This window comes from Mustelus asterias, chromosome 4 (genome assembly GCF_964213995.1).
Source record: "Mustelus asterias chromosome 4, sMusAst1.hap1.1, whole genome shotgun sequence".
Classification (NCBI taxonomy): Eukaryota; Metazoa; Chordata; class Chondrichthyes; order Carcharhiniformes; family Triakidae; genus Mustelus; species Mustelus asterias.
In genome coordinates, this window is record NC_135804.1 from 150,191,142 (window position 1) to 150,215,335 (window position 24,194).

Genomic DNA, 24,194 nt, shown 5'->3' on the forward strand with positions numbered 1-24,194 from the left:
TTGCTGTTTTAAACATGAAGCTGGAAGCTCTGTGTGATGATGTGGAGATGCCGGCGTTGGACTGGGGTAATGTCTGTGTGAGGCAGCGGCGGCCGGCATTGCGGCCCGCGGGGCTCGGGCTCGGGCTCGGGGCTCTGCTCCCGCCGCCCGCAGCCCATCACCAACCCCCCCCCCATGTCCCGCCCACCTCCTTCCCCATTGGCCGGCTCCCACCCGGCCCCGCCTCCCATTGGCCGGCTCCCACCCGGCCCCGCCTCCCATTGGCCGGCTCCCACCCAGCCCCGCCTCCCATTGGCCGGCACCCTTTTCACTCCCCATTGGTCGTCAGCCGCCCCGCCCGCACCTCCCATTGGACAGAACCTGCCCACCCTCCCCTTCGATTGGCCGACATCCGCTTAGCCCCTCCTCCCATTGGCCGAGCTCCGTCCATCCCGCCCACCCCATTGGCCGGGCCCGGCGCTGGATGGGGGAGGGGAGCCGGCCGGGGATCCGCGCTCCCATTGGCCGAGAGGGCTGTCAGTCACCGCGCTGCTCGGCAGCGGGGTTGGTTGCAGTCGCTGCGACTTGCTGTGAGTGGCCATTGGTGGTACCCGTGTGTGTTAAAGAGGGGGGTAAGGATAAGGGGGAAAACCCGTGGCTTTTATATATATATTAAATAACCCAGTGCTCGGGGTCATTGCCCCCGCCTTTTGTTATTTTCTCTCCCTCCCCTTCATTGTTTTGATCAATCGAGTCACCATGTCATCCAAGAGAAAGGTACGTGCACCGGGGGGGGGGGGACAGCGCCGAGATGTCGGCTCGGAAAGTTGCATGAATGGCAGAGGCGAGTTGTTGCCGCTGCCTGGGCCTTAGCCCCCTCCCCCTGCCCGACCTCCGCAATCAGTGGCGGGGAATGAGGCGCCTCGAGCATTGCCGGGGATGCGGTGAGGGGGATCCAGAGCCGCGCGCTCCTTTCTTTGTTCTCGGGGGCTTGGCTGCAGCGTAGTGTGGGCTCCGGCCGGTAGTGGGCGTGCGGTCGGGAGGTTGGTCATTGGTGCGGGGGGGGGGGGTGATTGAATTCGGAGTTGCAGCCGCTCCCTCACGCGCCTCTGCCGGCCGTTGCGAGCTGCGCGCGCTGTGTGTGTGTGGGGTTGGGGAGTGGGGCAGCTCCCAGCCGGCTCCTGATTGTAAGTCCGCGTGATCTGCGCCCCCCACCATCGAGAGTGAGAAAGGGGGCGGGGCCTTCCAAAAAGAGCGGGAATCTGGAGTGGGCGCGTTGACGTCACTGCGCTGTCAGGTTGCGCACGCGCTCCAGGATGCAATCGTGCTGCACGCCAATGGGTTCATCGTTTGCAGGAGGAAAAATATTCGCCAATTCAGTGGCATTTTTTAGTTTTCATGCAAAATGTCCCGATAGGTAGTATTCCCCAAATAAAAATCATGGTAATGAAGATAGAGCCTAATACATATTTTATCTAGTTAGAACATAGAAAAGTTACAGCACAAACAGGCCCTTCAGCCCACAAGTTGCACCGAACATGTCCCTATCAGGCTTACCTACAACTCTATCTTACTAACTTCCATGCACTTATCTAAAAGTCTCTTAAAAGACCCCATCGAATCCGCCTCCTCCTCCACTACCGGCAGCCGATTCCACGCACCCACAATGGGTGTTGTATATTTAAAGACATGATCTGATGGTTTAGGTGGCCAATAATTGTGCCTGGGTTTGTAATCCTCCAGAGAGGATAGTAATTTGAGTCTGTCACTTGTATTGTGGGGAGACTAGAACGAGCTGACACAATTTAAGAATAAAGACTTTGAACACTGAGTAGAAAATTTGTTTATTTGTTAGTGTCACAAGTAGGCTTATATCAACACTACAATGAAGTTACTGTGAAAATCCTCTCGTCGCCACACTCCGGCGCCTGTTCGGGCACACCAGGGGAGAATTTAGCATAGCCAGTGCACCTAACCAGCACATCTTTTGGACTGTGCAGGGAAACTGAAAGAAATCATAGAATCCCTACAGTGCAGAAGGAGGCCATTCGGCCCATCGTGTCTGCACCGACCACAATCCCACCCAGGCCCTACCCCCACATATTTACCCACTAATCCCGCTAACCTACGCATCTCAGGACTCTAAGGGGCAATTTCTAACCTGGCCAATCAACCTAACCCGCACATCTTTGGACAGTGGGAGGAAACCGGAGCACCCGGAGGAAACCCACGCAGACACGAGGAGAATGTGCAAACTCTACACAGACAGTGACCTGAGCCGGGAATCGAACCCGGGATCCTGGAGCTATGAAGCAGCAGTGCTAACCACTGTGCTACCGTACCCAGAGTAAACCCACACGGACATGAGAATGTACAAACTCCACACAGTCACCTGAAGCTGAAATTGAACCTGGGTCCTTGGTGCTGTGAGGCAGCAGTGCGAACCACTGTGCCACCCAGTGGTCATTTGTCTATGGAATTCTGTTCCCCACAGAGCCATGGAAGCTGGGCCATTGAATTTATTCAAGGCTGAGCTCGGCAGATTTTTGATAGATAAAGGAGTCAATGGTTATGAGGAGCAGGCAGAAAAGTTGAGACCACAGGCAGAATAGTCGAGCAAGCACAAAAGGCTGAATGGCCTAGTGCTGCTTATACCAGTGCTGCTATTATGGAGTTTGCTGTAGTATTTTGGGAGCTTTGTTTTGGCTCACCTTGAATGCAATTTTCATTCAACTGTAATGAGATTGAAATGAGACACACTTCAACCAGGGTTTGGGGGTGTGGTGTTGGCAATCATGAGAGTGGTGTGGAAGGGGGTTGTGTGGGCAGGGGGCTGGTGTTGTAGCTTTTCCAGGTGGCCTACTGCTACAGTGTGCATGCTCACACAACAAAAATGCCGAGGCATGTGGAGACTTCAGTGTCTGAGAAATAGGGGACTAAAGGAGCCCCATGGCAGGACAGCCATCAAAAAAGGATAATTCCTTAATATAGGGACAGTTGGTCACCCTGGTATTTTTATGCATGGCTTTTGGATTGTCTAGCAGACCCAAAGGTCTGGCTGATGTAGCTCTTGTAATTCTGTCTACTTTTTCTTTTCATGGGATGTGGTTGTCTTGGGCAAGGCCAGTATTTGTTGCCCATCGCTTGTTTGCCTTGAACTGAGGGCATTAAAAGTCAACCACATTGATGTGGGTCTGGAGTCACAGCTAGGTTGGGGGGGGGATTTTCTTCGCTAAAGTATATTAGTGAAACAGATGGGTTTTTACAACAATTGATAGTTTCAACTAGCTTTTGATTCTAGATTTATTAATTGAATTTAAATTCCGCCAGCTGCCATTGTGGGATTTGAACCCATGTCCCCAGGGCATTAACCTGGGGTCTCTGGATTACAAGTCATCACTATGCCACTGTCTCCTTCATAAACTGTAAAACAAGTTCTCGAGCTGTTGGTTGTTTGAGTCTGTACTGTACTTGGATAAAAGTTTGGGTTTATTTAGAGATACTGTACGATAACATGCTTTGGCCATTTTTATATTCATAAATTGAAATTTAATCTTATTTTGTATGGTTTCCCCATCTGCCTTATTTGCATGTGATTACAGTATTTGATACAATTTTCTGTTGTGATTTTTCTTTGATCTGGATACTGGGTTGTAACTGCTTAAATGGTTACAGATGGAGCTTTCATTTTATGTTTTTCAATTTGATAACTGCCTGCTAATCTCATTGGTAATTTTCTAAGCCACACCCCTTCCTGTATGTCATGGGTACTTGTATCTTGGAATTAAAACATTTTAGGAATACATGAAGACACTACAAATTCACATTGCTTGTGAATTACCTCATTGATAATGGATTGTAGTATTTAAAATTTTACGTTCTCAACTATGTCTCCTATGTTTGGGGACTTGTACCATTTAGTGGAACAGATCTTTGAGGGGTACAGTGAAAGCTGCAAGTGTGTGATGGTTAACTCCAGAACATTGATCTTTAAACAAAGGGCATGCCTGTTGGTTTTGGTAGAAAACTTTGAGTTAATGTTTGTTGGGTCAGCATAGCGAATTTTAAGTGTTCGGCAGTAAGCTTTGGCCTAAAGATGTTGCAGGTGCTTGAATTTAGAATTTGCCTTTGGTTAATAAATTAGTAAATTGCTGGATCAGAACAGGATTCATATTCCTATAATAGATAAACTAAGCTGTAGTTTGTTACCTGAATTTGGCAGATTGTCAGTGACAATCTGCCAGTTACAACTTTAAACCGACAAATGTAACTAATAAAAATGTAATCTTTTGTTTTTGCAGTTTGTTGGTGACCATAAAGAGGAGGTTGGTACCTTTGCTTTGTGATTTTTCTTTGATCTTTAAAGATTTTTAAGCATTTAGACATTTCTGTAGATAAAATGATTTAACTGTTCTAAAATTAATACATCTTTTATATTTTCTAAAGCCAAAAAGGAGATCAGCCAGATTGTTAGCAGTAAGTAACTTTTGTATCCATTATAATCATTTCTTTAATGAAATACTTTAGCAGAAGATTAATTGAATGCTTTTTGCATTATTGCAGAGACCCATGGTTCAAGAAGCTGAGCCAAAACAAAAGAAGGCGCCAGCTAAAGTAAGTGACTTGGTTTAATTGTTAGCACTTCATAAAGTCTCCAAACATATGCAATTTATCTGTTTCTTAACAAAAACATGCTATTTGGGTACGATTGGGATTTTGAGAATTGATAGAATTGCACAGTATAGTGGAAAAGCATTTGATATAAAAAATGATAGTAAAAGTTTTTATAAATATATAAAAAGGAATAGAGTGGCTAGAGTGAATGTTGGACCCTTGGAGGACGAGAGGGGGGAGTTAATAGTGGGAAATGAGGATATGGCTGAGTCTTTAAATACGTTTTTTGTGTCGGTCTTCACGGTGGAGGACACAAATAGTTTGCCAAATATTAACGATAGAGGGTTGGCAGCAGGAGAAATACTTAATACGATTAATGTTACCAGAGAGGCAGTGCTGGGTAGACTAATGGGACTGAAGGTGGACAAGTCCCCGGGTCCGGATGGAATGCATCCCAGGGTATTGAAAGAAATGTCAGAGGTAATAGTGGATGCGTTAGTGATTATTTATCAAAACTCGTTGCATTCTGGGGTAGTGCCGGTTGATTGGAAAACGGCTAATGTTACGCCGCTGTTTAAAAAAGGAAGGAGACAAAAGGCGGGTAACTATAGGCCGGTCAGCTTAACGTCTGTAGTAGGGAAAATGCTGGAATCCATTATTAAAGAGGAGATAGCAGGGCATCTGGATAGAAATGGTTCGATCAATCAGACGCAGCATGGATTCATGAGGGGAAAGTCGTGCTTGACGAACATGTTGGATTTTTATGAAGATGTGACGAGGGCGGTTGATGGAGGAGAACCGGTGGATGCGGTGTTTTTGGATTTCCAAAAGGCGTTTGATAAGGTGCCCCATAAAAGGCTGCTGAAGAAGATTAGGGCACACGGAGTTGGGGGTAGTGTGTTAAAGTGGATTGGGGACTGGCTATCCGACAGGAAGCAAAGAGTCGGAATAAATGGGTGTTTTTCCGGTTGGAGGAAGGTAACTAGTGGCGTGCCGCAGGGATCGGTACTCGGGCCGCAACTGTTTACCATTTATATAGATGATCTGGAGGAGGGGACGGAGTGTAGGGTAACGAAGTTTGCAGACGACACAAAGATAAGTGGAAAAGTGAATCGTGTGGAGGACGGAGAAGATCTGCAGAGAGATTTGGACAGGCTGAGTGAGTGGGCGAGGATATGGCAAATGGAGTATAACGTTGATAAATGCGAGGTTATACACTTTGGAGGAAATAATAACAAATGGGATTACTATCTCAATGGAAACAAATTAAAACATGCTACCGTGCAAAGGGACCTGGGGGTCCTTGTGCATGAGATGCAAAAGCCCAGTCTGCAGGTACAACAGGTGATCAAGAAGGCAAATGGGATGTTGGCCTATATTGCGAGGGGGATAGAATATAGGAGCAGGGATGTCTTGATGCACCTGTACAGGGCATTGGTGAGGCCGCAGCTGGAATACTGTGTGCAGTATTGGTCCCCTTATATGAGGAAGGATATATTGGCATTGGAGGGAGTGCAGAGAAGGTTCACCAGGTTGATACCGGAGATGAGGGGTTTGGATTATGAGGAGAGGCTGAGGAGATTGGGTTTGTACTCGTTGGAGTTTAGAAGGATGAGGGGGGATCTTATGGAGACTTATAAGATAATGCGGGGGCTGGATAGGGTGGAGGCGGAGAGATTCTTTCCACTTAGTAAGGAAGTTAAAACTAGAGGACACAGCCTCAAAATAAAGGGGGGTCGGTTTAAGACAGAGTTGAGGAGGAACTTCTTCTCCCAGAGGGTGGTGAATCTCTGGAATTCTCTGCCCACTGAGGTGGTGGAGGCTACCTCGCTGAATATGTTTAAAGCGCGGATGGATGGATTCCTGATCGGTAAGGGAATTAAGGGTTATGGGGATCAGGCGGGTAAGTGGTACTGATCCACGTCAGATCAGCCATGATCTTATTGAATGGCGGGGCAGGCTCGAGGGGCTAGATGGCCTACTCCTGCTCCTATTTCTTATGTTCTTATGACAATTCGAACTTTGGCAGCTCTTTTGGAGAGCCTGCACATGAGCCAACTGCTTTGCCCCCCGCCTTCCCTCCCCTCTTTTCCCCCCCCTCTTTCCCCCCCGCCTTCCCTCCCCTCTTTCCCCCCCCCTCCCCCAATCATCCTGCACACTTCCCTTTAGGTATACGTCCAAGTCCCTTTTGAGAATCACCACTGAACCTGCTCCATTTACCATTCCAGGTAGCAGCAACCACTGCGTTTTGAAAATAAATTTATCTGGCTTTTCTTTTGCCCCATGGAAACAGTTTCTCCATATCTACTCCGTCAAAACACTTAATAATTTTGAACACCAGTAAGTCTACTCTTAGCCTCTTTGTTACAAAGAGAACCTAGCTTCGTTAGACTGAATTCCCTGAACTCCCTGAGGCCATTGTGGCAAACCTCCTCTGCACCATCTAAACCTTTGATATCCTTTCTGATGTAAGGTATCAATAATTTGAAACAATAGTGGTATGTAAGGCTGAACCACTGATTTGTAAAGGTTTACCATCCACCTCTGTTAAAGCAAATAGATTTATTAGCAGCTGTGTTATCTTGCCCTGCCATCTTGTGCATGTGAATGCCTGGCTGTCCCTTTCTGTACTCCTTTAAAATTTAACCATTTGGTTTATAACTCGCATCATTTTCCTTCCAAAATGAATCATTCATATTTTTCTGAATTAAATTTTATCTGTGTCTCTGTCTTTGAAATTGCCATTTCAAAGTTTGCTATTGGTAATTGCAACTTCCTTCTGACTTTTCAAACCTGCCTGCTTTGTTAAATGTATTCAATTTTCTCTCTCACGTGCTGTTTCATGTCCCCCACCATTTTCCTATCCCCCTCCAACACCAAGCTCTATATGTGGGTACATCTGTCAAAATGCATCAAATGATATTTTAACACCAAGCTTTTATTTCGCTCTTCCTTTCACTTTTCCCCCTTCCAAATTGTGTCTTTTTCTTGCCAGCATAATGAATTTTGTTACAATTCTGTTCCACTTGTACAGATCCAAGCACTCCCTCCTTTTGTGACCTATTTGTTTTTTGCTGAGTGAGCTAATTTCAGTTGGAGTAGGGTTAGGGACATTAACAGCTGACTACAATGTCTTATTAGGGTTCTTGGATATATTCTATTTCATTGTCCAGTAAGCCATGTATGAAGTAAAATTTGTTCATATTATCTTGGCTAACGTGAAGTGAATCACTGGTGTGTTCAAGAGAGATTCTAGCATAAATCAATGCTTTCAGAAGAATAGGAAAAAAAGGGAATAACATTTCAATAGGAAAGTGACTTGTTGATTATCTTTAAATCCTTGTTTAAATTTAGTGGTTCCTACATAGCAATTGGCTGACTATTGGTTTTGAATTTATATATAATTTAGCTGTTAAACTTTATAATGCAATTTTGTAATGCCTACAAGTCTCTAGCAGTTGATGATCTTAGAAGGAGGGGCATTAATTAAGCAAAACTAACAAAAGTGTAGCCAAAAGAGAAAATGCTGGAAAATCTCAGCAGGTCTGGCAGCATCTGTAAGGAGAGAAAAGAGCTGACGTTTCATGTCCAGATGACCCTTTGTCCAACCCCTTGACTCGGCCATGTATTGAAACCGCGTCCCTTCCCTTGCAAGAATGTCAACTAGTGGAGCCTTGTCCGTCCACGAGGAGAGCCCTGAGGAGGACACAGATGACACATTACATCTATCACCATCATCCACCACCCGCACCGTTCACCGTCAAAATGACCAGCATTTCGGTCAGCGATTTTAGCAGATAAACTTCTGGGTCATCATCTAGTGAGCACTGCACAGCCTCTCATGCTAATCAGGTGGAGACGGGCGTCCCAGAGATCGGGCAGTCGGAGACTGGATCTCGGGACACAGCTGTGCCCCAGCCAAGTTCCTTGCCTCTGGAGACGTTCATTACTCAGCTGCTGGAAATGCAAAGGCAGAGTTGGGAATATCAGGAGGGGTTGTCAGTGACATTCCTATGAATACAAGGGCCCCAGAGCCTCAGTCGCAGGAGATGCTGCCAACATTGTATGGCACCTGACTTTGCACGCATGCTGACTGCAGTGAAAGCCTGGGGCAAGATGTCAGGACCATGGCTGTGGGCTTCGACACCATAGTGCAGACACTGATGGACCTCCAGGACTGGCAGTGCCAGATGATGTTGAGGCTTCTGGTACTCAGTCCAGCTGCCCTACCATCCCATGTAGTAACCAGGGGCCAATGAGCACCCTAGGGGAGGTGGAAATGCTGGAGCCCATTCTGGGGCTTTTCAGGCAGTGGGCAGAACAGGGTGAAGGAGCAACAATTGTGCCACCTGGAACTCTGCTGGGGCCCTCCAGATCCAGGTCCTTCAGAGGATGCTTGCTGAGTGCATCTCTAGCAACAGGAAGGTAGCAGGTCATCTGAACACAGCTTTTCCAACAGGCCGTCAATGCAAGGCCCTCTCCACCAAGAGTCACATGTATTCTGGCAGAACTCTGCCATTAATCAGTGAACCCCTGACTTGGGTCCTTTTTCCTCCCCTCTAGAGCAGTGGAACAAAGGGATGTGACCCTGACCCTCACTTGCACATGCGTCAGTAGAGGGGGCAGGTTGTAGAGCTGCTGGACAACAACATGGTCCTAACGTGTGAACTGGGGAGTTATTAGGGCATCCCTGTTCCTCGTGCCCATGCGAACCCACATCGCCACCTGGCCTCCATCCTCAGGCTCTCCGTCCTAAACGTCTTCCTCATCAGAAAGAACGTTCTGCTCCTCCTAGAACTCATGAAGACATCATCCACTGCTGCACTAGATTGTGGAGAGCGCAACACACAACAATGCGGGAGATCCTCTCTGAATGTATTGAAGGGCTCTAAGCGCATCTTTAGCTGCCCGATGCGCTGCTCTATCACAGACCAGGTGGCACTATGAACCTCATTGTAATGAGATTCTGCCTCAATCTCAGGTTTCCATTCAGCTACTTCAATTCATTCTGGGACAAGGGCCATCTGGACATGGAACGTCAGCTCTTTTCTCTCCTTACAGATGCTGCCAGACCTGCTGAGATTTTCCAGCAATTTCTCTTTTGTCTACACTTCTGTTAGAAGGAGGGGCATTAATTAAAGAAAAACTAAGATCACTGGCTGGCCAGCATTTATTGCCCATTCCTAGTTGCCCGAGGACAGCTGAGAGTCAACCACATTGCTGTGGCTCTGGAGTCACGTGAAGGCCAGACTAGGTAAGGACGGCAGATTTCCTTCCCTAACGGACATTAATGAACCAGATGTGTTTTTCCGATGATTGACAATGATTTCATGGTCATTAGACTTTTAATTCCAGATATTTTTTATTGAATTCAAATTCCACCATCTGCCGTGGCAGGATTCGAACGCTGGTCCCCAGAACATTAGCTGAGTTTCTGGATTAATAGTCCAGCAACAATACCACTAAGCCATTGCCTCCCCTTTATCATCAGCCAAGACTGTAGTGGTATCTCTTGTCCCTGACTAGGTATTTTCCTGCAACCTGGAGTGACTTTTAAAAATCACGGGAATTTGCAACTGCCAATAATTGCCATGCATGCTCCCTAGAAAGCATGCGCACACATGCATTATGTTGAAGTGGTGGTCACATAATAGATGGACATTAAGGGAGTGGGTCCTTCCTGTTGATAAATGGGACTCTGATGTCATGGTAGAGCCATGAGTGTCCCATTGATGGCCCCCTGTGATGGACTGGTGATGGAACCAAATCCTGCAGCCCCCTCGTCCTGGTGGATCTGGTCATGGTCAAGCCTGGCATAGGGTGCATCCGTCACTTCGCAGATGCATTTGTGTGTGAATGACTGCAAGATCCCACACAGATCACCCTTTGAGCTCTGGAATGATGCGGTGACATTAAAATTGAGGGCTACCGTGACCTTCACAGCTATAGGGAGCAGTTACCCTCCTCCACATGGAGCAAAGTTTGATAGACAGTGGTGGAGCTGCCAAACCATTTCCCATGTCGGGCAATCTCTTGCTGTCTGACAGCTCCATGAAGGACACCCAGGTACTTTACACCCTCGATCTCCTTTGTATATGCCTTCAAGTCCCCTATTTGGCCTGGTGAGTGGCTGATCCTGCAGCTTCCTTGTGCTTTGTTCTCCCTGGGTGCAGCCTGTCTTAACTGCTGCAATCTGTGCTCTTCTAGTACAGTGATTAGAATAATCGCCAACTCCACAGGCTTCATCCAGAGACATTTAGGAACTCTACAAGGGATGAGAAACAGAAAAGGGCAGTTAGGTGGACGTTCTATCCTGTTACCTTCACGTCCTCCTGGTCTTACAAACTGATGTCCCTGAACAGCCAGCAGTAACACATATCTGTAGCCGTTCCAAATTCATTGCTTGACTGGCCCTAGTCTATGGCTTGTTTTGATTTGATTTATTATTGTAACATGTATTTGGATATAGTGAAAAGTATTGTTTCTTGCATGCTATACAGATGAAAACATATCGTTCAGAGATTACATAGTGGAGAAGGAAAGGAGAGGGTGCAGAATAGTGTTGCAGTTGCAGGTAGGATGAAGCGAAAGAAGATCAACTTAATATATAAGGTTTATTTATTAGTCACAAGTAAGGCTTACATTAACACTGCAATGAAGTTACTTTGAAATTTCCCGAGTTGCCACAGTCCGGCACCTGTTCGGGTCAATGCACTTAACCAGCACGTCTTTCAGGCAGAGAGGAAACCGGAGCACTCAGAGGAAACACAAGCAGACTGGGAGAGGAAACACAAGCAGACTGGGGGAGAACATGCAAACTGCACACAGTGACCCAAGCCGGGAATCGAACCCGGGTCCCTGATGCTGTGAGGCACAAGTGCTAACCACTGTGCCACCGGATATAATAGGTCCATTCAAAACTCAGGCAGCAGGAAAGAAGCTGTTCTTGGGTCGGTTGGTACGTGTTCTCAGACTTGTATCTTTTTCCCACGGAAGAAGCTGAGAGTGGGCTGGACCTTACGGCCTTGCTCAGGCGAGACTGGAAATTCCCGCCCAAGGTCAACGGACATTTCCGTTGTCCGCCACTCGCCCACTCCGATCTCCGTGGCTGGCGAAGCAGTAGAATTCCGACGAGTACGTCTGGTGCGCGTGAGGTAAAAGATTTAAAGAGAACATTATTAGAAATTAAAGAAGTTAGACTTTTAAGTTTTAAGAATAAAATATGGAATTAGAAGGCATGCTGGGAACAACTCACAAGAGGTCACCTCGCTCCAGCGCCATCTTTTCAGAGTTGCCTATGACCCCCCCCCCCCCCGACGTGCCCACACACACACTCTCTCTGGTTGGTCCTTCCCTTAATATCAGGTTCTGGAAGGTTCTTAGTGTTCGCCCATCCACCATGTGCTGGGCCACATGAGTGCCCTTGTAAACATTGAGGGCTATTGGATCCTCTATGGTAGGTGTTGGGCTGCAGCTGTTAAGCTCAACCCATTCCACTCTGATGCCCCGCACCCAATTTTTAATCCTTGATGCATAGGTTTTCACCCTTCTTTGACTTTGAGAATGTGGGCAGCTGTTAAGGCTTAAATCATGATGGCCAATTACTTAGACAAGCTTGACTGAAGAATGTTACAACAATTGCTCTTGAGGTAGAGACAGGCAACACTAATAGGCACCGTTCATGCATAGGCTTTGTCATCCTGAGATCTCGTTGCTGTCAAACCTTAACACTTGAGACTCTTAGGCAGCCACTGCATAATCTCTAAATGCCTGCCCACCGGCTGCCTTCACCCCTCCCCACCTACTCATTATCATCCTGCCTTCTCTTTTGGGGTCTCATCCAGCCAGCCCCTTAAGATGGCTTCCTTCAGTTTCATCACGCCCATATCCCCAGGGTCATTGCAATCTGAAATCTTGCTGTGCAAATGCTGTTCTTGGCCTCTAAAGATTTAGCGACCATAACAGGATTTGTACCTGTGGCGAATGGGCCCTGAGGGTTGCACCCTGTTGTCTCTGATGGTGTTAAATCAAGGCTTTGATTGCCTGTTAACTGATTTGAGAACATCAAAGGGGACAAAAAAGAAACTTGTCTTTCTGGATTTGAATGAAGGAAATGATCAGTGCAGTTGTTTAACGCTTCTAATAACAAGCACTTGTTCAAAAAGATCTTTTTCTAATTCTGGTTTTGATTTGGTAGGTTGTGTGGATGATATAAGTTATTTAGAAATGCCAAGGTAAAGCTTGGGTACAATATATTTTTGATTCAAAGTTGGCCTTTTTGCTTCTTTGAAATAATGAATTAGCATTAATTTAAACGTTAAATTTCCACTCTTGTTTAAAGAATTGATTTATCCAATAAACTGAATAAAGGAGTAGATTGTGTGCAAGAGGACAGGAGAAGAGTTAAATTTATTTCAGTTTGGAAATAATTTAAATTAGAGACCTGAAGGAAGTGCTGCATGTTGGCAAGCACTGCTTCAAGACCTGGACAACATCAAGACTTGAGCTGATAAGTGGTAAGTGACATTTGTGTCACATGAAAGTCAGGCAATGAACATTTCCCACATGAGCACCTCTGCATGGTGTTCAGTGGAATTGACATTGTCAGGTCCTCCGTCATCATCACCATCACAAGGGTATTTGATTTGATTTATTATTGTCACATGTATTAGCATATAGTGAAAAGTATTGTTTCTTGCGCGCAATACAGACAAAACATACCATTCATAGAGAAGGAAACAAGAGAGTGCAGATGTAGTGTTACAGTCATAGCTAGGGTGTAGAGAAAGATCAACTTAACGCGAGGCAAGTCCATCCAAAAGTCTGACAGCAGGAAGGAAGAAGCTGTTCTTGAGTCGGTTGGTACGTGATCTCAGACCTTTGTATCTTTTTCCCGATGGAAGAAGGTGGAAGAGTATGCCCAGGGTGCGTGGTGGTCCTTAATTATGTTGGCTGCTTTGCCGAGGCAGCGGGAAGTGTAGACAGAGTCAATGGATGGGAGGCTGGTTTGTGTGATGGATTGGGCTACATGGATGACCTTTTGTAGTTTCTTGCGGTCTTGGGCAGAGCCTGAGCCATACCAAGCTGTGATACAACCAGAAAGAATGCTTTCTATGGTGCATCTGTAAAAGTTGGTGAGAGCTGACATGCCAAATTTCCTTAGTCTTCTGATATGTGCAGATCTATCAAACTGAACTGGCTGCTTAAATACCATGGCTAACTTAGGCTTGGTATCCTGCAGTAATGTCTCATGACTCCCCAAAACATCTAATACTTCTGACTTGTGAGTTGCAGGTATGAGAGGATATTATCTACTTGTCTAGGTTGATAACTTGATATTAGACAACATAGGCAGTACCTCCAAAACCTATGACCTCTGCCACATTGACAAACAATGACAGCAGGAGGATCTCCAGGTCGGGTATTGTCCCAACTTGCTATCTCAGTTATGGTTGTTGTAAATTGTAGATGTTAAACATTCTATGCCACGAGTCAAAGGAAAATGGGGAATGCAAGCATTTCTCCCTCCATCAATAGCTCTCTCCACTGCAGAAAACTATCTTATTACAATTTTGGGGATATTTCACTGCAAAAAATACTGTTTATTAAATGCAAAATTGTCACTGCACCTCATAGTTAATTGCACATCAAACACATTTCTAATATTAAATGGAAGCCTTTCTATTAAGATTCTGAAAAATGTTTGTGGAAGAAAGTGGATAATAGGTGCATGGTTAAAACTGCAAATAGACATGAGTTTCCTTGTTGAAACATTAAGTGAGTATATTAAGAAAATATGGTAATAGCAATCTATTTGTGTAGAAATCTGACCCATTGATAAATTAATAACCTGTTAAAAGGAAGAGCTTTTTTTTGGAAAGGAGAGGAAGTGGGACAAAGGCAAGTTTGGAAATGAACAAAGGACACTGCATCTTGCAGCTTGGTTGTCATATCCAAATGACTCCATGAACCCTTCTCTTTCTCCTATACCTATCCATCTATAAGCAGTTAAAATGGAAATGTGTATAAATAAAATTATACGTAATTTTTAAATTTTTTCACTATTGATAAATGGAAGTACTTTGTTTTCAGAAGTGAGACGTTTATTTCTAAAGTTCCTAAATTTCTCCTTTTCATTTTACCTTCCACGTATGACACAAGACAATCTTCCTGCTTCTTATAGATGTCAGAGGCCACAAAATACATTTAATTAGTAAAACGTCAAGAGTCAGGTGGAGCATTTTTATTTGAATCCTTCATTCGTTATATAATTACCTCAACTGCTTATGGGCAGTTAAATGTCCTTTTTATTAAATACATGTAACGGGTATCTTTTAAAATTTGTTTTCATTTAAGGACTTTTTGCTGAAATGAAAAGAATCTTTAGAATTTTAAGTTAAGCAAACAGCTTGTTTCCAGCATATTTTTAAAAACTAATTTGGAGCAGGAGCTTTCTGCAGACAGACAATTAGCAGTCATGGCATGAGGCCAAACATGGGCAAGGAAACCTGCCGATTACCATGCACCTCATAGCCTCAGCTGATGAATCCGTACTCCATGTTGAACACCATTTGGAGGAAGCACTGAGGGTGGCAAGGGTGCAGAATGTACCCTGGGTGTGTCCATCATGTCCAGCACTGAGAGTGGATCGGTGGCACCACTGTAGACCAGGCTGTCGTTGAGTCCTGAAATATTTAGCTGCTAGACTGGGTATGCAGCAAGTGGTGAGAGAACGAACAGGAAAGAAGTCCATACTTTACTGCAACCTCACCAGCCTGCCTGCTGCAGGTGCATCTGTCCATGACAGTTTCTGGAGGATTAATCACAGCACGGTCCTTGTAGAGACGTATCCCCCACTCGACCATTATCGCCAAGCCAGGGAATCAAACCTGGTTAATTTAAAATGCAGGTGAAGCAAGGAGCAACACCAGGCATACATAAAAATGAGATGTCAACCTAGTGAAGCTACAAAACAGAACTAATTGAGTGCCAAACAGCACAAGTAACAAATAATAGATCTAAGCGATCCCACAGCCAACAGATCAGATCCAAGTTCTGCCATCCTGCCACATCCAGTTGTGAATGGTGGTCAACAATTAACTCACTGGAGGAGGAGGCTCCACAAATATCCCTATCCTCAATGATGGAGGAGTCCGGCATATCAGTACCAATGAGAAGACTGAAGAACTGGCAATAATCATCAGCCAGAGCTTTCAAGTGAATTATCCATCTTGGCTTCCTTCGGAGGACCCCAACATCACGGATGCAAAAAGGCCTTTAGAAATGCATTGCATGTCAGTGCAGGCTTGGTGGGCTGAGGGGCCTGTTCCAGTGCTGTACTATTCTTTGCAAATTGATTCACTCTCTGTGATGTCAAGAAATGGCTGAAGGCACTGGATACTACAAAGGCAATGGGCCCTGAAAATATTTTAGCAGGAGGACTGAAGACTTGTGCTCCGGAACTTGCTGCACCTCTAGCCAAAATGTTCCAGTACAGCTACAACATCGATATGCCATTCTCCCGGCAATGTGGAAAATTGCTCGGGTATGTCCTGTACATACAAAGCAGGACAAATCCAACTAGGCCAATTAACTACTCTCGACCATTAGTAAAGTGATGGCAACAGTCATCAGCTGTGCTGTCAAACAGTGCTTAGCGATCACATGCTCACTGGCATTCAGTGTGTGTTTTGTCAGAGCACTCGGCTCTTGATTTCAACTTTAGATCAAACATGGACATGTGGTGAGAGTGACTGCCCTTGATGACCACGTTGCACTTAACCGAGTGTGGTATCAAGGAGCCTTAGCAAAATTGGAGTCTGGGGGAACCAGCGTGAAAACCCTTCACTGGTTGAGGTCAAAGTAGCACAAAAGAAGATTATTGTAATAGTTAAGAAGTCAATCATTGCTGTCCAGGGTAAGACTGCTGGAGTTCCTAAGTGTAGTATCCTAGACTCAACTGTCTTCAGCTGCTTTATCAATGATCTTTCTTACATCATAGGGTCAGAAATGGGGATGTTTGCTGATAACTGCACAATGTTCAGTGCCATTCATGACTCCTCCGATACTGCAGCAGCCCATGTCCAAAAGACCTGGACAATATCCGAGCTTGGGCTGACAAGTGGCAGGTGACATTCATACCACACAAATGCCAGGCAATGACCAACAAGAGAGGATCTAACTATCAGCCCTTGACATTCAATGGCATTACCATCGCTCAGTCCCCCACTATCAACATCCTGGGGGACTACCATAGACCGGAAACCGAATTGGACAAGCCACATAAATACTGTGGCTAAAATTGCAGGTCAGAGGCTAGGAATCCTGCGGCAAGTAATTCACTTTACATTCCTTGCCTGGATGAGTGCAGTTCCAACAACACTCAACACCATTCAGTGCAAAGCAGTTTGCTTGATTGGTATCCCATCCACAAACATTCACTCCCTCCACCATTGTTACAGTGGCAGCAACATGTACCATCTACAAGAGGCACTGTAATTTTTCACCAACCTTGGACCAAACATTGCAAACTTGGGACTGCTGCCATCTTGAAGGAGAAGGGCAGCAGAGACGTGGGAACATCATCACCTGGAAAGCCCTCCTCTGAGTCACTCATCATCCTGACTTCACTGTCATTGGGTCAAAATACTGGAACTACTTTCCTAACAGCATTACGGGTGTACCTACACCACATGGATTGCGATAGTTTAAGAAGGCAACTCGCCATCATCATCTTAATGGCAACTGGGGGTGGGCAATCACTGCTGGCCTAACCAGTGAAGCCCACATCCCATGAATACATTTTTAAGAGTATTCAGTCACTCTGCCAGCACTTGGGGTGAGTGCCAAAACCAGTGGGGCACTTATTAAAATTTTATCATTTTAGAAGAAAGCTAACATATTATGTAGGGCAGTAACTATTTCTAATGTAATTAAATAAAATTAAGCAAAGTTTACAACAGTTTTTGATCTCATGGCATCAGTGAAACATTAAGTGGGTTAAGGTAACTCATATATTCCGAAATTGTTTGTTAGTGTTAAAAGCAAAATCAGTTTGGTGCTGATGAATTGGATTCATCTTCACAGAAGGAAAAGGTTGCTAATGACAAGAAGGAGGAAAAGAAAGCACCAGCAAAAGGAAAAAAAGGAGCAAAAGGCAAAGAAGAACCTAACCAAGAGGATGCGAAGGAAGAAACTCCCTCTGAGAATGGAGAAGCCAAAAATGATGAGGTGAATTTCTGATTGGGAAGCAACATTGTTTAACAGCGTCTGCTTCATATAACTAACCGATAGTATTTTAAAAGCTGTATCCAATTATTGTTTGTTCATTCCTTGTTTTTTGAATAGTTTTAGTTTGAGATTTTGCTTATCATGTACTCTATTGTCTCCTCTTTCCCTCTTCCATTTCCCCACCCAAACTTGCACAAAGTTCCTTAATTTGGAAGGGTCTAAAATACATAGCTGATTTACAGGTGAGAGGTTATTTGATCCATCTTGACTCATCCATCCAGAAAGATCTTTGTCATTTTACTTCATATTTTAAACAGCTTTCGTTGTTTTAGTGCTTTCCTTGGCTAGGAGTTGCATTTTTTTTTTAAAGTGTAGTCTATTAAAAGTACTTCATTTAACTTGTACTTGAACACTTTGGTTGTATAGTCAGTACTACGTACTGCTCGCCATTGAACATGCTAAGTTCAATGCTAAACAAGCTAAACATCAGCGGGTATTACAGCATCATTCAGTTCTTTTATGTTCTGTGCAAATAATAAACTAGTTATTTTAAACTAGCTATAGCTACTGGTCAGTTTTGAGAGAATGACTGATTAGGCTCAAGATTCCTGTCACTTTATTTCTGGGAGATGCTTTGCTATTTTCCAGCTTTTCCGATGATGCAACGAAGGTGAGAAATACTCCATCTGAATATCTCCTGTGTGCAATTTGGGTACAAGCACATTTTTACTGAATCTTTTTTTTTCGTACTTGCAGATTTTTTTGCTCTTTTAGGAAAAAACATACATTTAATAAACTCAGTTTCAGAAATGAGAGTAATCCAAACTGGGGAAACAGTGAAGACCATAAGACATAGGAGTAGAATTAGGCCACTTGGCCCATCGAGTCTGCTCCGCCATTCAATCATGGCTGACATTTTTCTCATCCCCATTCTCCTGCCTTTTCCCCATAACGCCTGACCCCCTTATTAATCAAGAACCTATCTATCTCTGTCTTAAAGACACTTAATGACCTGGCGTCCACAGCCTTCTGTGGCAAAGATTCACCACTCTCTGATTGAAGAAATTCCTTCTCATCTCTGTTTTAAAGGAGCGTCCCTTTAGCCTGAGGTTATGCCCTCTGGTTCTAGTTTTTCCTGCTAGTGGAAACATCCTCTCTACATCCACTCTATCCAGGCCTCGCAGTATCCTGTAAGTTTTTCAATAAGATGCTCCCTCATCCTTCTAAACTCCCAAGTACAGACCCAGAGTCCTCATATGACCAGCTCTTCATTCCAGGGATCATTCTTGTGAACCTCCTCTGGACCTTTTCCAAGGCCAGCACATCCTTCCTTTAGATATGGGGCCCAAAACTGCTCACAATACTCCAAATGGGGTCTGACCAGAGCCTTATACAGTTTCAGAAGTACATCCCTGCTCTTCTATTCTACCCCTCCCGACATGAATGCTAACATTGCATTTGTCTTCCTAACTGCTGACTGAACCTGCACGTTAACCTTAAGAGAATCTTGAACAGTGACTCCCAAGTTGCTTTGTGTTTCTGATTTCCTAAGCATTTTCCCATTTAGGAAATAATCTCCTTCCAAAGTGCATAACCTCACACTTTTCCACATTGTATTCCACCTGCCACTTCTGTGCCCACTCTCCTAACCTGTCCAAGTCCTTCTGCAGCCCCCCTGCTTCCTCAATACTACCTGTCCCTTTACATATCTTTGTTTCATCTGCAAACTTAGCAACAGTGCCTTCAGTTCCTTCCTTCAAATCATTAATGTATATTGTGAAAAGTTGTGGTCCCAGCACTGACCCCTGAGGCACACCACTAGGCACCGGCTGCCATCCTGAGAAAGACCCCTTTATCCCCACTCTCTGCCTTCTGCCAGTCAGCCAATCCTCTATCCGTGCTAGGATCTTACTCTTAACACCATGGCCCTTAACTTATTTAACATTCTCCTATGCGGCACTTTGTCAAAGGCCTTCTGGAAATCTCAATAAATCACATCCACTGGTTCTCCTTTATCTAACTTCCTTGTTACCTCCTCGAAGAACTCTAACAGATTTGTCAGACATTACCTCCCCTTGGCAAAGCCGTGCTGACTCGGCCCTACTTTATCATGCACTTCCAATCATTGAGTGTTGTGCCCTGTGCCTGGAAGTGGGAAGGTGGAAAGTTTCTAGAAGTATACAGAGTACATTGCTGCAGGAGAGCAGAGTGTTTCTGAGATCTGTTTTCCACAGTTGAAAAAAGTGACATAACCCAGCAGTGCTTTCAAATCGACTTGTCCAATAATTTTTCTTTCCTTCGTCGATTTCCTTGCCATTGTGTTAACTATGAAGTCAAGTTACATATATAGAGACATACATAGAAAATAGAAGCAGGAGTAGACCATTCAGCCCTTTGAGCCTGCTCCATCATCCATTAGGATCATGGCTGATCATCAATTTTAATACCCTGATTCCCACCGTCCCCCACCCATATCCCTTGATCCCTTTAGCTCCAAAAGCTATATCTAATTCCTCCTTGAAATCACACAACGTTTTGGCTTCAGCTACTTTTCTGTGGTAGTGAATTCCAGATTCACCATTTTCTGGGTGAAGAAATTTTTCCTCACCTCAGTCCTAAAAGGTTTACCCTTATTTTCAAACTATGGCCCCTAGTTCTAGACTCCCCCATCATCGGGAACATTCTTTCTGAATCCACCCTGTCTAATCCTGTTAGAATTTTAGAAGTATCTATGAGAACCCAACTCACTCTTCTAAACTCCAATGGATATAATACTAACCGATTTAGTCTCTCCTCATTTGACAGTCCTGCCATTTCAGGAATCAACCTGGTAAACCTTAGCTGCACTCCCTGTATAGCAAGAACACCCTTCCTCAAGGACACCAAAACTGCCCTAAACAATTGCAGTAAAATATTGCTATTCCTATACCCAAATCCTCTCGCTGTGAAGGTCAACATACCATTTGCTGCCTTTTCTGACTGCTGTTTTTCAACTGTGGAAAACAGGTCTCAGAAACACTCTGCTCTCCTGCAGTGTGCTTACTTTCAGTGCCTGATACACGAGGACACCAAGGTCTTGTTGAGTATCCACTTCTCTCCATTTACACCTATTCAAATAATAATCTGCCTTCCTATTTTTGCTATCAAAAAGGATAACCTCACATTTATCCACATTGTACTGCATATGCCCACTCACTCAGTCTGTCCAAATCACTGCTGCAAGGAATCTTAACAACACCAGGTTAAAGTCCAACAGGTTTATTTGGTAGCAAACGCCACCAAATAAACCTGTTGGACTTTAACCTGGTGTTGTTAGACTCCTTACTGTGTTTACCCCAGTCCACCTCCGGCATCTCCACATAATCACTGCCTGCCAATGGAAAGAAGACTCATTTATTCCAAATTTTTTCCTGTCTGCTAACCAGCTTTCTATCCATCTTGAGACACTGAGACCTTGTCAAAACTCTAAATGAACCATATCCACCAGTTCTCCCTAGTCAACTCGACTAGTTACACCTTCAAAGAGTTCCAATAGATTTGTCAAGCATGATTTCTCTTTCATATATCCATGCTGACTTTGTCTGATCATGCCACTGCTTTCCAAAATGCTGTGCTATGAAATCTTTGATAATGGACTCCAGCAACTTTCCTACTACCAACATTAGGCTCACCAGGCTAAAACTCCCTGTTTATTCTCTGTCTCCCTTTTTGAACAGCAGGCTTACATCATCTGTTGTCCAATCCTCCCGACTGCAAAGAATTTTGGAAAATGACCACCAATTGATCTACTATTTCTAGGGCCACTTCCTGAAGCACTTAAGTTGTACTATGTCGATGGTATGAGTAATGACAACCTATCTGTCCCTTATTTGATGGTGGCTACTGCCTTCTAATCAATAAGACAAATTAGATTGGGAGTATTTATTTCATTATCTGGAGAGATGTATTTTATAACTAACAAAGTAACGTTCAGTAAATTTAAATGCTTGTTTGAAATCGTGTCGAAGTTTGGTATACAGACTTCAGTGACAAGTTAAAACAAAGTACAATCATTCACAAGTCTTTAGGAATATTGTGAGCTGGCTGAGCAAGGACATATTTTACATTTTTCAGTTTTTTTTTAATGCATTTAACTGGTTACAAATAACAATAATATCCTTCTAATTCTGCAATTTATTTAACTTTATTGTTTTTAATTAATTCATAGAATGTGGGTATATCTAGCAATGTCAGCATTCATTGCCCATCCCTAATTGCCCTTATAACTTTGTACCTTTTTTCACATTTTAGGCACAGTCTACTGAAAGCTGTGAAGAGAAAGAAGCCAAGTCAGAGTAACTGCATCTGCCCGTCATCTCCATCAATGGCATCCATACCTCCATACTGTATTGTTAACAGAGAGGAATATTTTTATCAACTATTTTATAAATACAAGGTTTTTTTAGCATGAATTTAATTATGGAAACACCCACATCTCAAGATTATTTGGGGGTATGCAACCCTAAAGAATCATTGTTTTAAAATTGTGATTGTCGTAGTTAGTGTGATATGTGGGATAAGTAAATGGTGGTAGTTATTGGCTTCTGTCAATGTTCGTCTTGTGTCATACTTCAAAAGGTCTGATTTTAATTCACCAGATATTTGTGGTGTTAGACTATTATACGTGGGGAAGAGTAAGGAGAAAGTTGTTTGTGTCAAAACATTCCAGTGGTTTTGTGGGTTAGTTTTGTAACCAGGTAAAATATTTTGGTGAAAAAAAAATAAAAATGTGGGGCCTGGAAATCTAATGTGAAAAATATTTTAATTTTAAATTTGTCATTTTTGTAAAGAAAAACCTTTGCAATCATGTAAAACTAGTTTCTAATGGAAATTAACATCTCTTTTAAAAGGGCAGATGGCTGTATGTACCCACTTCCTGTCAGAATTTTTGCTGGATGATTTACCTTAATAAAAAAAACCTCCCCAAAGTTTTGCTATATGAAGTATCACTGCTATTTCATTCTGTTCAAAGCACATTTTAAGAATTGAGGAACAACACCAAAACACAATCCAGCAATTTGCAGTTCATTATAAATCTTCTGTACGTGAGTATACAGGGAGAAAATCAGCACTTAGCACAATTGTGAACTACTTTGTAAAGAATGCATTTAAATTTTTGCTGCATACAATATCTTGTGTTCCTTAATGAAAATATTTTTGGCATTGGGAGGAACTTTTTTTACAAAATGTTCTCTCATGACAGTTGAGGTGTCTACATGGAGATATCCTGCTCCTCTATACTATAAGAATATATTTATTAATGGTCATGGTTCACTTTTCTCAGAATATAAGGAATATCTATGTTACACTGATTGGTCTCCTTTTTCTCCCCACGCCCTCCAAATACTTTTTATAACTATTTTGTCTAAGCCTTTCATCTTCCACTGGAATATGTTTTAAAAGAAAGACTTGCACTAGCTTCAGGGGTTATTTGAAGTGCTTGAAGCCGTTTATAGTGGACATAGTTGAGAGTTTTCGTAGTGGACCTACATGATTATTGTGATAAGACTGATGTGGCTGGATTGGAATGGTGATAGGGTTTCTTTGATTCAAGACATGGTTGTGGAAGGAAAATTGTAATGAGTTGCTGCATGCCTGTTGGTGTCATCTAAACTTTTGCTAACTTTTTTCATTTTGGTGTGACTGCACAACCTGTGGTATCTGATACTTGATTCCAGTGCCAGTTCTAATCTTCATAATGCAGCTCTGACTTGTCTCAATACTGGTTCATGTAGTTTATCCTAACCAATGCAAGTCAAGAGTCCACTTACCAGTACCAATGAGTATTATCCAGACACTGCTTGTTTGTAATCAAAATGAATTGGCTAATGCATTTTTGTGTTCTTAACTTTCATTTTGGTATGCAGCATGAGGGAAGGTCTTGATAACCACTGTTATTAAATCAACTTTTTGAAATTATTCCAATATTGGTGTTTTTCTGCTTGATACCCACCTTGGCACAGTTTGTGTGCAATCCATAGGTGACAGCAATTGATGCAATTATGTTTGTGGCTCAGGATGCAAGATCCTTTTTAGCTTCTACTTGTTCAAAGGGAAGGATAAGCTTTGTAGTGAGTTAATGACTGGCTATTTGATCATCTCTGTTATTGGTATACTGAGTTGTGCACAGAGTTGGGAGCGTCTGCTAAACAGTGGCAACGAGCATTCTGAGAGGGGAGAAAATGAGTGCACAGGGGAAGGAAGTGCTTTAAACCAAGGTACAACAACATACTGTGACAATCTACACACAAGGGCAGCAAAACCTGAAGAAATTAAGCTAAGTGTATATTTGTGAAGCATCTTCAGTAGTTATTGGTGTAGATGTAAATCAA

The 24,194-nt window shown here is 43.6% G+C and overlaps 1 protein-coding gene across 1 annotated transcript; it reads left to right on the top strand.

Annotated features, from left to right (window-relative positions):
* The first annotated feature begins 501 nt into the window (after positions 1–501).
* On the top strand, positions 502–23,780 carry LOC144493073 (uncharacterized). Its single transcript, XM_078211945.1, has 6 exons — positions 502–756; positions 4,281–4,304; positions 4,426–4,455; positions 4,543–4,593; positions 17,680–17,823; positions 22,114–23,780. Exons 1-6 carry the CDS (start codon positions 739–741, stop codon positions 22,159–22,161), a joined length of 315 nt encoding a protein of 104 aa, XP_078068071.1. The 5' UTR covers positions 502–738; the 3' UTR covers positions 22,162–23,780.
* The last annotated feature ends 414 nt before the right edge of the window (positions 23,781–24,194 follow it).